This window comes from Protopterus annectens, chromosome 9.part0 (genome assembly GCF_019279795.1).
Source record: "Protopterus annectens isolate FY-2018-M chromosome 9.part0, PAN1.0, whole genome shotgun sequence".
Classification (NCBI taxonomy): domain Eukaryota; kingdom Metazoa; phylum Chordata; order Ceratodontiformes; family Protopteridae; genus Protopterus; species Protopterus annectens.
Window position 1 is genome coordinate 453,810,894 of NC_056743.1, and position 12,809 is coordinate 453,823,702.

The following is a 12,809-nucleotide window of genomic DNA, read 5'->3' on the forward strand; positions in this document are numbered from 1 at the left end:
CACAAAGGTGGCCCCTCTAAAATGCTAACAAACTACCGTCCCATAGCCATCTTCTTCCCTCTAGCTAAACTCTTAGAAAAATGCATTCACTTCCAACTCCTCACCCACCCCCTCAATCACAACCTCTTCTCCCCCAATCAACATGGCTTTAGGCCAAGACATAGTACCAGCACTGCCCTACTGTCTTTTACAAACACCATCCAGGGTCTCATAAATGAAAGGCAAATTGTCTCCTCCATATTCCTTGACATGTCAAAAGCTTTTTACACCATTTCTCACCAAATCCTACTAAACAAACTATCATTCCATGGCCTCAAGAGATCTGCCCTGTCCAGGTTCCATAGTTATCTCTCTAACTATCAGCAAGCTATCAAATGGGAAAACACTCTGTCCCCCCTTCTTCCTATCACTGTAGGAGTACCCCAAGGATCCATACTTGACCCCCTGCTCTTTACAGTTTTTACTAACAACCTCAGCTCTGCAACCCAACTAGCCTCCATAGTCCAGTACGCCAATGAGTCCACACTTATCTGTTCAGGCCTTTACCCCCCCCCCCCCCCACCGGATCTACAAACAAAAATGCAAATTTCTTTCCAGGATATAGAAATATGGAAAATTACCTCTGTAACCATCAACTCATACTGAACCCTAACAAAATCAAGTTGTTTTCAATTATAACAAACCCAAAACATGTCAGTCCCCACTTTCAATCCTTTCCACAAATGGAACCAAAATAGAGCCCACTAACCAAACCAAATTTCTAGGTGTCACAACTGATAAAAACCTAAGGTTTGATAACTACAACTCCCTCACCATCAACAAAGGCCACTCTAAACTAGACACCCTATATAGAATCAAACCCTACCTTACAGAAAGTGCCAGACTAGCCACTGCCCACACACAGCTACTTTTCACCCTCCTATACGGCCATCAAGCATCTACAAACATACGTAAATCAGACCTAAATAATCTAGAATCCTGCTACAACAAAATTGCTAAATTCGCTACAGGCCACCCGTACAGAACCCACCACTGCTCAGTACTCTCACAACTCAGATGGTTAGAACTCCCAAACCTTCTAACACTAAACCAAATGTTAATAGCCCACAAAATAATTCACCAATCAAACGACTGCCCGGCACTCACTAACCTAATCCAACCCAACATAAATCCCAGATCACTTAGATCCTCTAACTAATGTTAAAGATTACTCAACCCCACAACACACAAGGCATCGAACTCTACTCTTATAAAATTGCCGAACACGCCTCTTCAACCTATAGCTAAAAAACCCTAGCATTAATGAGTTCAGACACCTCCTTAAGGAACATCTAGAAAACACTGGCTCTGCTCCTGCCATACTCCTGGCTAGTCATCCTACTTCTCCCTCCCCACCTCCCTAAACTAGCTCATACCCATAGCTACAATTATTATCTGCTGAAGGCTAACTTGATCCAACACTCTCTTTCAGTTAGATATTGTACATACAAATACTGCTTGATCTGACAACTGTTTTGGAGACTGCATTTCCTTATCTTGACAAAATGTATCATACTGTTTTTTTACTATTAATTCATACTCTTTTTTACTATTAATTCATCTCAAACTGTATTACTTATGTTTATTTTGTTAATTAGTGTTAGTCTTCTAGATTACTATACTGGATGTACATTATACATTGTAAAGAATATTAATATTTGTCAATTTGCCTGTTCAGTATTGCTAATTTGTTTCTACTGTGTGTATGGAGCTTTTCTCCACGGGCCTCCGCTGAAAATGGGCCTCATGTCCAGTCAGACATTACCCGGTAAACAAATTAAATAAATAAATAAAATAAAATGTTAGATACTTTACAAGTTACACTGATCAGTTGTAGACATTAACATAAGAGTCTAGAAGCCCAGAAATCCACCCGCCAAGTAAAACCATTTATTAATTTTGCAATAGAGGTTTGGAGAGAAAGCTTGTTATTAGCTCAGAAAGCATAACCCAAAGTTCAAAAAATGGTAGCACAAAATAGTGCATGATTCATAGAATTATACTAAGTGTACGCATTGTGATGGAACTTACTCATAATTGCATATTAACCATGCAGTAATGAAAAGTATAGTTTCCACTATTGTTTGTTTTGAACAAAACATAATTAATTATACGTAAAATGCATATTAAAATTCATATTAACATTATAGAAAAAAACGTTATCATGCCTTGAAACAACATTCAGTTCCTGAACTAGATTACATATATTTGTGGCAGCGTTATGTACTAGCTTTGTTTAAAAAAAAAAAAAAACTCTTGGATACACTTTTGCAAGTGCACTGGACACTGACTCAGAACTTGGGCAGTCCATTTAGTGAGTTAATGTCAACTTTGGCACAAAACCTCTTTAGTGTTTGCAGTAACAATATTGTTGTTGTAACCCACTGACAGTGTTTTTTCTTCTGTTTGTGGTCATCTAATCAATTGCCTCATATATTCCAGGTGAGAGACAGCAGTAAAGAAGCAACAGGAAGCATCTCATTTTTCCGGAAGCCATTTAAGTACGAAGATGCCCAGCCCATTCTGTGTTTACTGAACATCACAATGCCATCGTGCGTCAAGGTAAGTTGGAATACTTCAGGGGCATCTATCTTTTGAAATGTATTACAATGACTTTTATTACACAGTTCCAAATGAAAGATTGCTGCAACATATCTAAAATATAGGTCTAAAACCTACAAAGTGCAGTGACACCTGTGTACAGACATTGCTTGATATAGCAACTACACAAAAACAGTACTTGCCTTCCTGATTAATATTAGTGAATGAGACAGGTCTCTGACTCCAGAATCACTGAAGCACAGTTCATTTTTTGCCTGGAGGGGTAAATGGTGTACCAATAATTCTCCTTGTCTCTATGGTACCCCACAAAAAAAAAAAAAAACAGTTTATGGCTGTATGTAGCTATTTGATTTGGTAAAAGATTTATTCAGTATTATTTGACAAACTGCCCATTAGTAATTCTGTGATTTAACATTCAACAAATTGGCATGAATAAAAAAAATACACTTTCTAGTTGAGAGCATGCTTCTAAAAATGAAAAAAGGAACCAAAGCTAACAGAATGCCATACCACACAGTAAGAATACTTTTATTTCAAAGAAGGATTAAGAGCTTTTGTTTCAGCATCAAAGTCAAAGTAAACTTTATTCTCATTTAGAACTACGTGTGTAGGCTAAATGAAATTTCATGTACCAGCTCAATTCTTGAGATTAGAAAAAGAAAGTGAAACAACACATACAAGTAGAGGAATAAACATACCTAACAAATACAGTACTACTCCCAATGCACACAAGAAAGAGACATTTACCAACACTCGTATATGAAAAGTATACCCTCCCCTGAGTTAAACTAACTACCCTACTTAAAGTAGTACAAAACATACTACAGATTGAAATGCCTAAGTTATTTGTCTAATATTGCACTTGAGTGAGTTAAATAATACTGATTATGGATATAATAAATAAATATTGCACTTACTTGGAATATATCTAAGTATATATTGCAGAAATAAGTAAAAATTTACTTGTGTCCAGATCCCTGGGACTGGTGCCCGAGTTCAGAAATTTAATCACTGTAGGGTAGAAACTGTTACTGAATCTTGTAGTCCTGCAGTGGATACTGCAATATCTCCTGCCCGATGTCAGATGTTTAAACAGTGCATGTGCAGGATGTATGTTGTCCTGTATTATTTTGGTGTCATTTCAGATGCTTCTTACAGAATACAGATGTTGTATCGATGGAAGACTGGAACCTGTTATCTTCTCTGCAGCCCTCACCACTCTTTGTACCGCCTTCTTTTCTGTAACTTTGCAGCATCCAAACCATACTGTGAAGTTGCAGGTGGGGATGCTCTCTATTGCACCTGTATAGCAGGTGGAGAGAATATGAAGAGGTAGGTTAGCTTTTTTCAGCCTTCTTAAAAAGTGGAGGCATTGGTGTGCCTTCTTGACCAGTTGGCTGATGTTTCCCAACCACGAGAGATCCTCTGATATGTGTTCATCCGGGAATTTCATACTCTTAACCCTCTCCACACTCTCACCATTGATCCTGAGCACTGGGTGGCTTGTTCTCCTTTTTCTTAAGTCGATGATAATCTCTTTGGTCTTACTTACATTCAGGTCAAAGTTGTTCCCCTCATATCAACTGATCAGAGATGCTACCTCCTCTCTGTATGCCCTTTCATCCTCCTTTGTGATGAGTCCCATGACTGTGGTGTTATCAGCAAACTTGATGATATGGTTGGACTTGTGCTTAGTATAGCAGTCGTGGGTCAGGGTGGTGAATAACAATGGGCTTGAGAACACATCCCTGTGGAACCCTGGTGTTAATAGTGATGCACTTTAATGTGCTCTTACCCAAACACACCCTCTGAGGTCTCTCAGTCAGGAAGTCCCGGATCCACTTATAGAGATGTTTACTGATTCCTAAATGTGCCACTTTTTCTATCAGTTGCATTGGTGCCACCGTATTAAATGCAGAGCTGAAGTCTATGAACAGCATCCTCACATAATTGTCTTTGCCCTCTAGATGCTCAAGGGAGATGTGCAGTGCTTACCAATATGGCATTAGCCTTAGATCGGTTAGCTCTGTACGCAAACTGTAGAGGGTCAAAATCAGGAGGTAGGCATGATGAAAGATGCTTTTTGATCAGTCGTTCAAAACATTTCATAAGAGTGGATGTCAGAGCGACTGGTCTTTAGTCGCTAGGGCTGGAGGGAGTGGCTTTCTTAAGTAGTGGGATGATATTAGTTTCCTTGAAATGATGTCATCAAAAAAAAAATTACTTCATCAGAATGTAGTTGTGCAGTGCCTATCACATGCTTAAATAATCTTTGCTGGGTCATATGATCCTTATTTAAAATAAAGCTTGAACATTCCTGCAGACGTGGTTTGGCATTCTGCTGGCTTTGGTTCCAAGCTGCCATGAAGCCCATTATTAAGAAGTTAACCTGTCATGTTCTTCAGATTAACAATAACAACATTTTTATTGCTTTATTAGAAGATGCACTATATGGATTCCATGGATCTACTTTGAAAGCTCAAAGTTTCAAATCTTTGAACTTTGTATGGTCGAGATCATAAGATCAAAGTTTTGAAACTTCAAAACTTCAATAAAAAAATAAAAACAGTTTGTTTTTACATTTATATGGGGGGGGGGGCAAGCCCCTCTGCACCACCACACCCCTGCTAATTAAATATACCAACTCCAAAATCACACTACAGTGAAGAGAACAATAAGTATCCTATTCCACACTGTACGGTGATCTCCATTTAAGCCAATCAAAGTTTCAAAACTTCAGTCTTATGATTTTGTCTATATGAAGTTCAAAGTTTTGAAACTTTGAGCTTCCAAAGTAGACCCAAATTCCATATGTGTCAAGAGCAAGAGTAAGAGGGAGAGAGTCATAAGCATAGCCAGAGAAGCGCAAGTCATTAAGATTGTATGAAGTCCCAGGGATTCTATATTTGAGTATTATATGTATACTGTGGAATTGGTTTACACTAATATTGTTTTTTTTTCACTATTAATTCTTCACATTCACAAGTAGCAAGTAAAGCAGTTGTGAGGGTGAATGTATTAATTGTAACATCATTTCCTGTTTTTCTCATTTATAAAGGGGTTGGTGTGTCACATCAAGATTAGTCAATGTGATCATGTCACCTAGACAACATGTTTACGCTGTCAAGTGGCTAGCCGTAGAGGGATACTTTATATGTTATCAAGAAGTATCATTTTAGTGCTGTGTGAAGTCTGTTGTCTCTATAGGCAGGATAGGTCACATCTTGAGTAGTCACACAAAGGTACTATACCTGCTTCTAAACCTATTGTCTTTTCCTGAATGATAATTTCCTTATTGGGAAAAAAAAAAACATATCTCATAGGTAAAAAATTATTCCCAAGAGGCCAAAAGAGTACTGTACCCCTGTGCCTTCTGTCCAGCACTTTAAAGCCATAGAAAGTGCCTTGGAGCATCTGAGGAGTTGGTCTTTATTTCTATCATTAAGTGAAACCAAATTAATGCTCAATCTTCAATAATATTACCGTCTCAAACTGTCTGTCCTTTGTGTTACTCGGTATCATCTTAACAGCTTTTCATAGGTTCATAGGTAGGTACTAGGCTATCTGCCCGAGGGCATTTATAAGCCTAGCCAGAGTGTGTCGGCTTTCTCCGCCCCATTGATTAATTAACTGATCCTCTGTCAAGCAGAGCCAGTGAAGTGATTCCAGGGGTATGTTTTCTGTTACCCATCCACTCGTCAAGGTTTCTCTTGAAGAGTGTTAGTGAGGGGCTCTGCCTGATGTAATTTGGAATTTTGTTCCAAAGCATGGGGAGTCTCTGTGACAGGAATCTATCCCTCCAGCATGTTCTGTTTATTGTTGTGGCGAGGTTTAGCTCACTAAAGCGCGTGGCTCGCAGTGACTTGGATTTCTTTAGGTGGAGCATGTCCATCAATTCTGAGTTGGACATGGCTTTGTAAGTCAGGCAGAGATCACCTCTGAGTAAGCGATATGCCACTGAGTACAGCCAGAGTTTTTTCATTTGGGCTGCATAGGACATATGTTTGAGACCAGTAATCCTGTTGGTGAGGTACTTTTCTGGTCTTTCCAGCTGTTGGAAGTGTCTTGTGAGGTACATCCCAAATGGGGCATTGTACTCTATGATGGGTCTAATGAGTGATGAGTAGAGGGGCACTATAACCTCTTTATTTCTAGATGTGAACCCTTTAGTAATTAGATGGGACACATAGAAGGATTTCCTAACTACTTTGGCAATATGATTGTCAAAGGAAAGATTACTACCTGGGTCCCCAGATCTCTTATTACCTCTTCTGTATTAAGGGGGCTGCCACCTATGTGGTAATTCGTGGGTGTTTTGTTTTTCCCAAATGGGATGACTATGCATTTTTTGGCATTTAGCTTGAGGCCATGACTTTGACACCAGGTGTCCGTCTCAGTAAGGCCCTTTTGGAGGATGTCCGTGTCAGCCGGAGAGTCAATTATGGCTCCCAGTTTGCAGTCATCAGCAAACTTGGTTAGCCATAGTCCTCCTGTGTTTGCCTGTACTTCTGAGAAGTATATGCCGAACAGTAGGGGTCCCAGGACCAAGCCTTGCTGGACACCACTTGTGACTGGTTTAGAGTCGGACTTGGAGCCCGCTATTCTTACCGTGTGAGTTCTGTCTGTAAGCCAGTTGGCAACCCATCTCGTGATGTAGGGGTTTATGTTCAGGCTGGTGAGTTTTTCTGTAATACCTGAGTGGGGAATGGTGTCGAAAGCCTTGGCGAGGTCAAGGTAGGCTGTGTGAACCACCTTTCCCTCGAATATGGCCTTGGTGACTGTCTCGAAGAAGTCACCCGGGTTTAGTAGGCATGATCTGCCCTTAACAAAACTGAACTGGGTTGGGTCAAGTGTTTGGAGGTTCCCAATGTCTTTGTTAATGAGTTCCATGATCATGCGCTCCATAGCCTTGCGGTATTGTTGTGGGCCCTTTTGGAGGTGAGGAGGGGGTGAAGTTTGCACTGAATCTATCTGCCAGGATGTTGGCAATATCAGTAGGTTCAGTATATTTTGTCTTATTTTGCACTAGTTCAGTGCATATCTGCAAGTTGCCACTTAGATTCTTAACATAACTAAAGAAGGCTTTGTGGTTATCTTTTGAATCCTTGGCTATTTTTCTTTCGAATATAGCCTTGGATGATTTCATGAGGGACCTCAGTTTCTTACTGATACTGATCAGGGATGTCTTTCCTTTTTTCTGAAATAGTTTCCTCCTATCGTATAGCCTGTTTATTGCAGGGGTCCACCAAACTGGTTTCCTTCTCTTAGAGGAGTGAGTGGTTTTGCTAGGGTTGGCATGACCCATGAATCCTTGTAGCTGCTCATAGAGTGCATTTGTAAAGGTTTCTGCATCTTGGGCAGCGTTATCCTTTAGCGTGGGGGGCTGTGAAACTTACCACCTCTTTCTTAAGTAAGGTGAAGTTTGCTTTAGAAAAGTTTTTTACTGTGGTTTCCTTAGGTGGGGGTAGTGGTGGGGTGTGGACATCCAGAGTGATTAGTTTATGGTCTGATCTAACCAGTGACGGGTTGACCTCCAGTGTGGAACACCTGTCGCCAATGTTGGTGATGACTAGGTCCAATATGTTTTCACCTCTGGTAGGGGAGTCTACCAGCTGATCCAGGGCATTTGAGTTGATGAATTTCAGGAAGAGCTGGGCCTGGGAATTTGTACTCAAGTAGTTTTCCCAGTGAATGGTAGGATAATTGAAATCACCCAATATCAGGGTGTTTGGTAGGACCTTCATGTTTTCCAGTGTCTCCAGAAAGGTGGAGTGGTGGTCCTGGGTCATGGAGGGTGATCTGTAGCAGGCTACAATTTGCATTGCAGATTTGCCCGATGTTAGTTGCACATGGATGATCTCAGAGGTATCATGCTGCGCCACTAACCTGGAGGTGTAGGTATCCTTGATGAATATGGATACACCCCCTCCTTTTGTGTTTTGGTCTGTGTTCTGTGGCCAAAACGTGTGGAATGAGTTGTAGCCTGGTAGTGCTGGGGTGCTCTCTGGAGCCTTGAACCAGGTTTCAGTTACTGCACAGATGTCGACATTCTCCATACTGAGGCGTGCTTCGAGCACGTGCATTTTGAGATTTAAACTCCTGGCGCTGAGTAGCATAACCCTCAGTTTTTTGTTAATTGTGCTGTTTATGGAGGTGGGTTTTACTTTTGAGCCTTGCCTAAAAAAGGCACTATGGGGGCAGCAAGAGCCTTGGCCAGTATTCAAAAGCCTAGGGGTGACAGGTGCAAGCCGTCTCTTGCAAAGCAACGAGGCTTGTCGAGCATGTCGTCCCAGGCTGACAGACACTGGATCCCCTTTGAATGACACCAGAAGCTTAGCCAATTGTTGAAATTGATCATTTTTTTCTTTATACTGAGGTATCATTCTTGGTGAAGGCAGGATGCTACTCAGGGTCAGGTTCATACCAGCCTGGGCTACATGATCAGAGCGCTCTTCCATGTCTCTTTTCATGTAGTCCAGGGAGGTACGTCTCAAGTCATTCACACCAACATGAACAATGACAGAGTCATATTTGTACTTGTTCTGGAGTGACTTGAGTGCTTGTGTTATGTGGTGGATTCTGGCTCCCGACAGGCTGCTAACAGTAACCTTCTGCTTATCCAGCCTAGTGAGTGGGACGTCAGTGTGCCTGACTATAGAGTCACCTATTACTAGTGTGTTAGGTATGTTATTTCGCCTTAACGGCTGTGATTGTGTGGCACACTGATTTTGTGTTTTATGTGTTTGGTTTGTGACGGGAAGTGCAGGTTGTTTGAGTGTCTGCTTTGGAGGACTCTGATGCTTTTGCAGGTTTTTATTTAGAGCCTCCGAGTATGGTTTTGTGTATTTATGTGTATTTCTTGCCAGTGCTGTTTTAGTAGGTCTGTGTGCTGCTGGAGTTGTGGTGCAAGTGTTAACCTTCTCCTCTTGACTGTCTGTTCCAGTCTTGGGTGGAGACAGCTTAGCTTCCAGTTTGGCTGTATAATTGCATCTCTCGCATATGTTAGTGTTTTGTGGTAGGAGGAGAGGGTTGTCTGTGTACATGAGGCAGTTATAACATTGCCTCAGGATACCCAGATTCACCAGCTGGACTGTAGAGTGCACCAGAATTTGCCCTTTGGTCATGCCTGAATAGCATGTTGAGCTGCTTAGTCGCTTGGTTGGTGAGGGGTGAATAAAGAGCCTTGCCCTGCTGGGCAATCAGTGTCAGTGTATATTAGTGCTTGCTATTAGGTCTGAGCAGGTGCTGGGCTGTAAGATGCTTTTTGAGTGCTTAGGTTGATAGTTAGACTAGTTTCAAGGGAAAAACTGAAGTGGAGCTGGGAATAATTTAACCATAGCTAACTGGCACTGCCCGGTGCGCAAAACCGTGCAAACGCGGTTTTTATAGTAGGGAAATCAAAAAGATAGAAATTAGCCCAAAATGGCCAATAAACTACTAACTTCTGGGCTTGAACCACTTCTCCAGGGACAGATAGGTTGCTCAAAGTTCCCCTCTCTCACAGGTGAACAGAGAAACTTCCTTCTATCCAAGTAAGGTATGGGCAACTCAGAAACTAGTATCACAGCCCTGAATTCAGCACTAGCCTGAAAACTGGACTATACTAGCTTAGAAAGGCTGGAAACAAGGACATTTTTTTTGTTTTTGTTTTTTTAAAAAGATAACACAAAAACAGTAAAAAATACACTTAAAACAGCTTTAAACGACTACAAACAATCAGAAAAGGCCATCATACTTTAGTGTGTAGCCTACAACAGTTAAACAAATTATTTAAACAAAAAACTTTTTAAAAGTGCAGGCAGTCAAATAAGTACACTATGTGAAAAAAGCAAGCTTTTAAATCACAATAAATGCTGGAAAATCTGCGTTTAGGCGGAAAACAGTTAAGCACAGCAAGAAAGTACAGAAAACTGATACTTAATCTCTCCTAAGCTAGAAGGCTTGTATCTGTTTAAGGCTTTCTAGTGCTACCCAGTAGGTTAGTTACAGGAAAGATGGGAAACAAGCGCAGATGTGGTCTTTTAAACCAGAAAGTTGAAAGAGATGGACAAATTGTCCAAATGGTCAACCAATGAATCGTGCCTCTAAGCTTTGTTATGTTAAATAGGTAAATACATGAAATTTTTGCACATTTCAGATACCATTGTTTGTTTTCCATTCAGAACCTTCTTAGTTGCTGTGGACAATTTCCATCCCTTAAAACATGCCATAACATTGCATACAGTACCTAAATGCTTTATTTCCAAAATTTTGAGCAGCTTTTGTGTTGCCCATTATTAAATAATTGACTCGGCTATCCCTAGTGGTGAAAAAAATGTTGCAAATATGAAACTTTCTGTCATATACCAACAGCTTTTATATCTTCTTTTCTCCTTGCCAGCTACCTATCTCATTATTTCAAAAGCAATGGGCATATATTTCCCAAGCATGTCTTTGTGTGAACCAACGTATAGCTATGTCATCTACAACACCTGTTAGACTTAGCAAAACATTAACATTGCTGTAAACAGCATAGGACAGACAGAGTAACAAAAACAGTAAAGAGCTGAAATGTTTTTACTTTTCTGGAATGCCTCCTAGGGTTTCTGCATCAAATTCTTAGCAGGTAGCGTCCTTGCTTTGCTTCTGGATGATCAGAACACTATGAGTTCTATTCCCGGATCAGTAATTTGGATTATTTCTCAATTCTTGAATTCAGATACTGTAGCCAAGTAACGTGGGATTTTTGGGATGTGGTGTTAAACTAGAACTTCATCTACCTGAGCATGTGGGAGGTCAGGTGGATGCAAAAGATCTCACAGCACTTAGCAAAAAGAGTAGGGGGATTTTCCCAGTGTCCACACCAAATTTCCCTCAGTTAGTATGAATACCACTTTGGGTTTTGCTTGTAATGTGACTGCTGGTGTAGTGGGACTAACCTAGTACAAGATGTAAACAAATAAATAAGTAAAATAAAATAAAAGTATGGTATCAAAGATAAAGTACCAATGCCCCAAGGTAGGCATGCATATACCTGTCCAGGAATAAGACTCAGAACTCCAAAAGTAATGCCCTCTTAATGAACGTCTTTGCTACAATTTCAGTCTGACCAGAGGCATAATTCAATCTAACTGTAGCAAATCTCCATACCTCTCTTCTAATCTATTTTCAAAACCCCATTTCAAGAAAGAGTAGTTGCCTTCTAAAGAATAAGGCATAATCTAACAATCTTACCCTATCAAATAGCTCATATCTCTTGTGCATATCTTGGCCTTGGATCCCTTTTTGTAATGTTTTAGTATTCTAACTACCTTTCCTTTGACAAAGCATTCCTTGTGGATGAAATCCCATCTTCTCTGCCATCCAGTCCTTTGCCTGAATCATCATCTCCATGCTCCACTCCTCATTGTCTGACACAACATCTAGTCTTTTGCCGCCCCATCAGTACTGCCAGCCATCTTGTCACATCTAGCAAACTGCAGCCATGGATTTGCCTCCAGCATCTTACAATTCCATTTCTTCACTCTTAAGTCACACACTGAAAACAAAAATCTGGTTTAAAATTATTTCTGTATTACTAAAGATGCATCACGTTTCACTGCCGCATTAATGAATCTCTCAAATGCATCATCATTTCATAGCATGTCCTTCCTGCCTATCACTTTCCACTTGGTGGAAGACTCTTAGCTGAGCTGGAAGTTCTGTTTATGTATGTCTCCCCTGAGCAGCAATGGTAATTCTCTGGCACCCTGGATTAATTTTTCCACAGCTAGTATAAAAAATAATTCCATATTGTCCCAAAAGGAGCTTTAGACCTAACGAAATCTATCTGGTCAGCAATGTTCGGTAAACAAATAAAAGAGCCCAGATGACCATAATCTGAAGTTGAAGTCAGCCAGATGTTTCTTTCTTGTTCATTAGATATGTAAGAGCTGCTGTATTCAAAAATCCAATGTAGGAGCAGTTTGGGACGAGTTGCAAGGTTTATGCAGTCTAAACTTTTAAAAATGTAATGACATCATACTTCTGCAGTGATTTGAGTGCAAACATAAAGTCAGTGAAAACTGGACTGGACTTGTTCTGCTTGGATGAGCTGTGTTTGTTTGCTGACCATTTCGGAGGAATCAGTAAAAATCATAGGTCCCTGTACCAAATTTAGTTCACATGCTGCAGAAGTGATCTCTTGTAACAAGTAAAAAATAAACCTACGCTTTCAGAAATAAAGTACC

At 40.4% G+C, this 12,809-nt stretch overlaps 1 protein-coding gene across 3 annotated transcripts in view; it reads left to right on the forward strand.

Annotated features, from left to right (window-relative positions):
• The window catches only part of ANK1 (ankyrin 1), a 1,899,552-nt gene that overhangs the window by 1,286,477 nt on the left and 600,266 nt on the right, over positions 1-12,809 (forward strand). For all 3 annotated transcript variants that reach the window (XM_044082993.1, XM_044082990.1, XM_044082992.1), the window contains one exon: positions 2,482-2,601. In XM_044082993.1, coding sequence (XP_043938928.1) covers positions 2,482-2,601 — 120 coding nt within the window. The remainder of the gene's footprint in view (positions 1-2,481; positions 2,602-12,809) is intronic.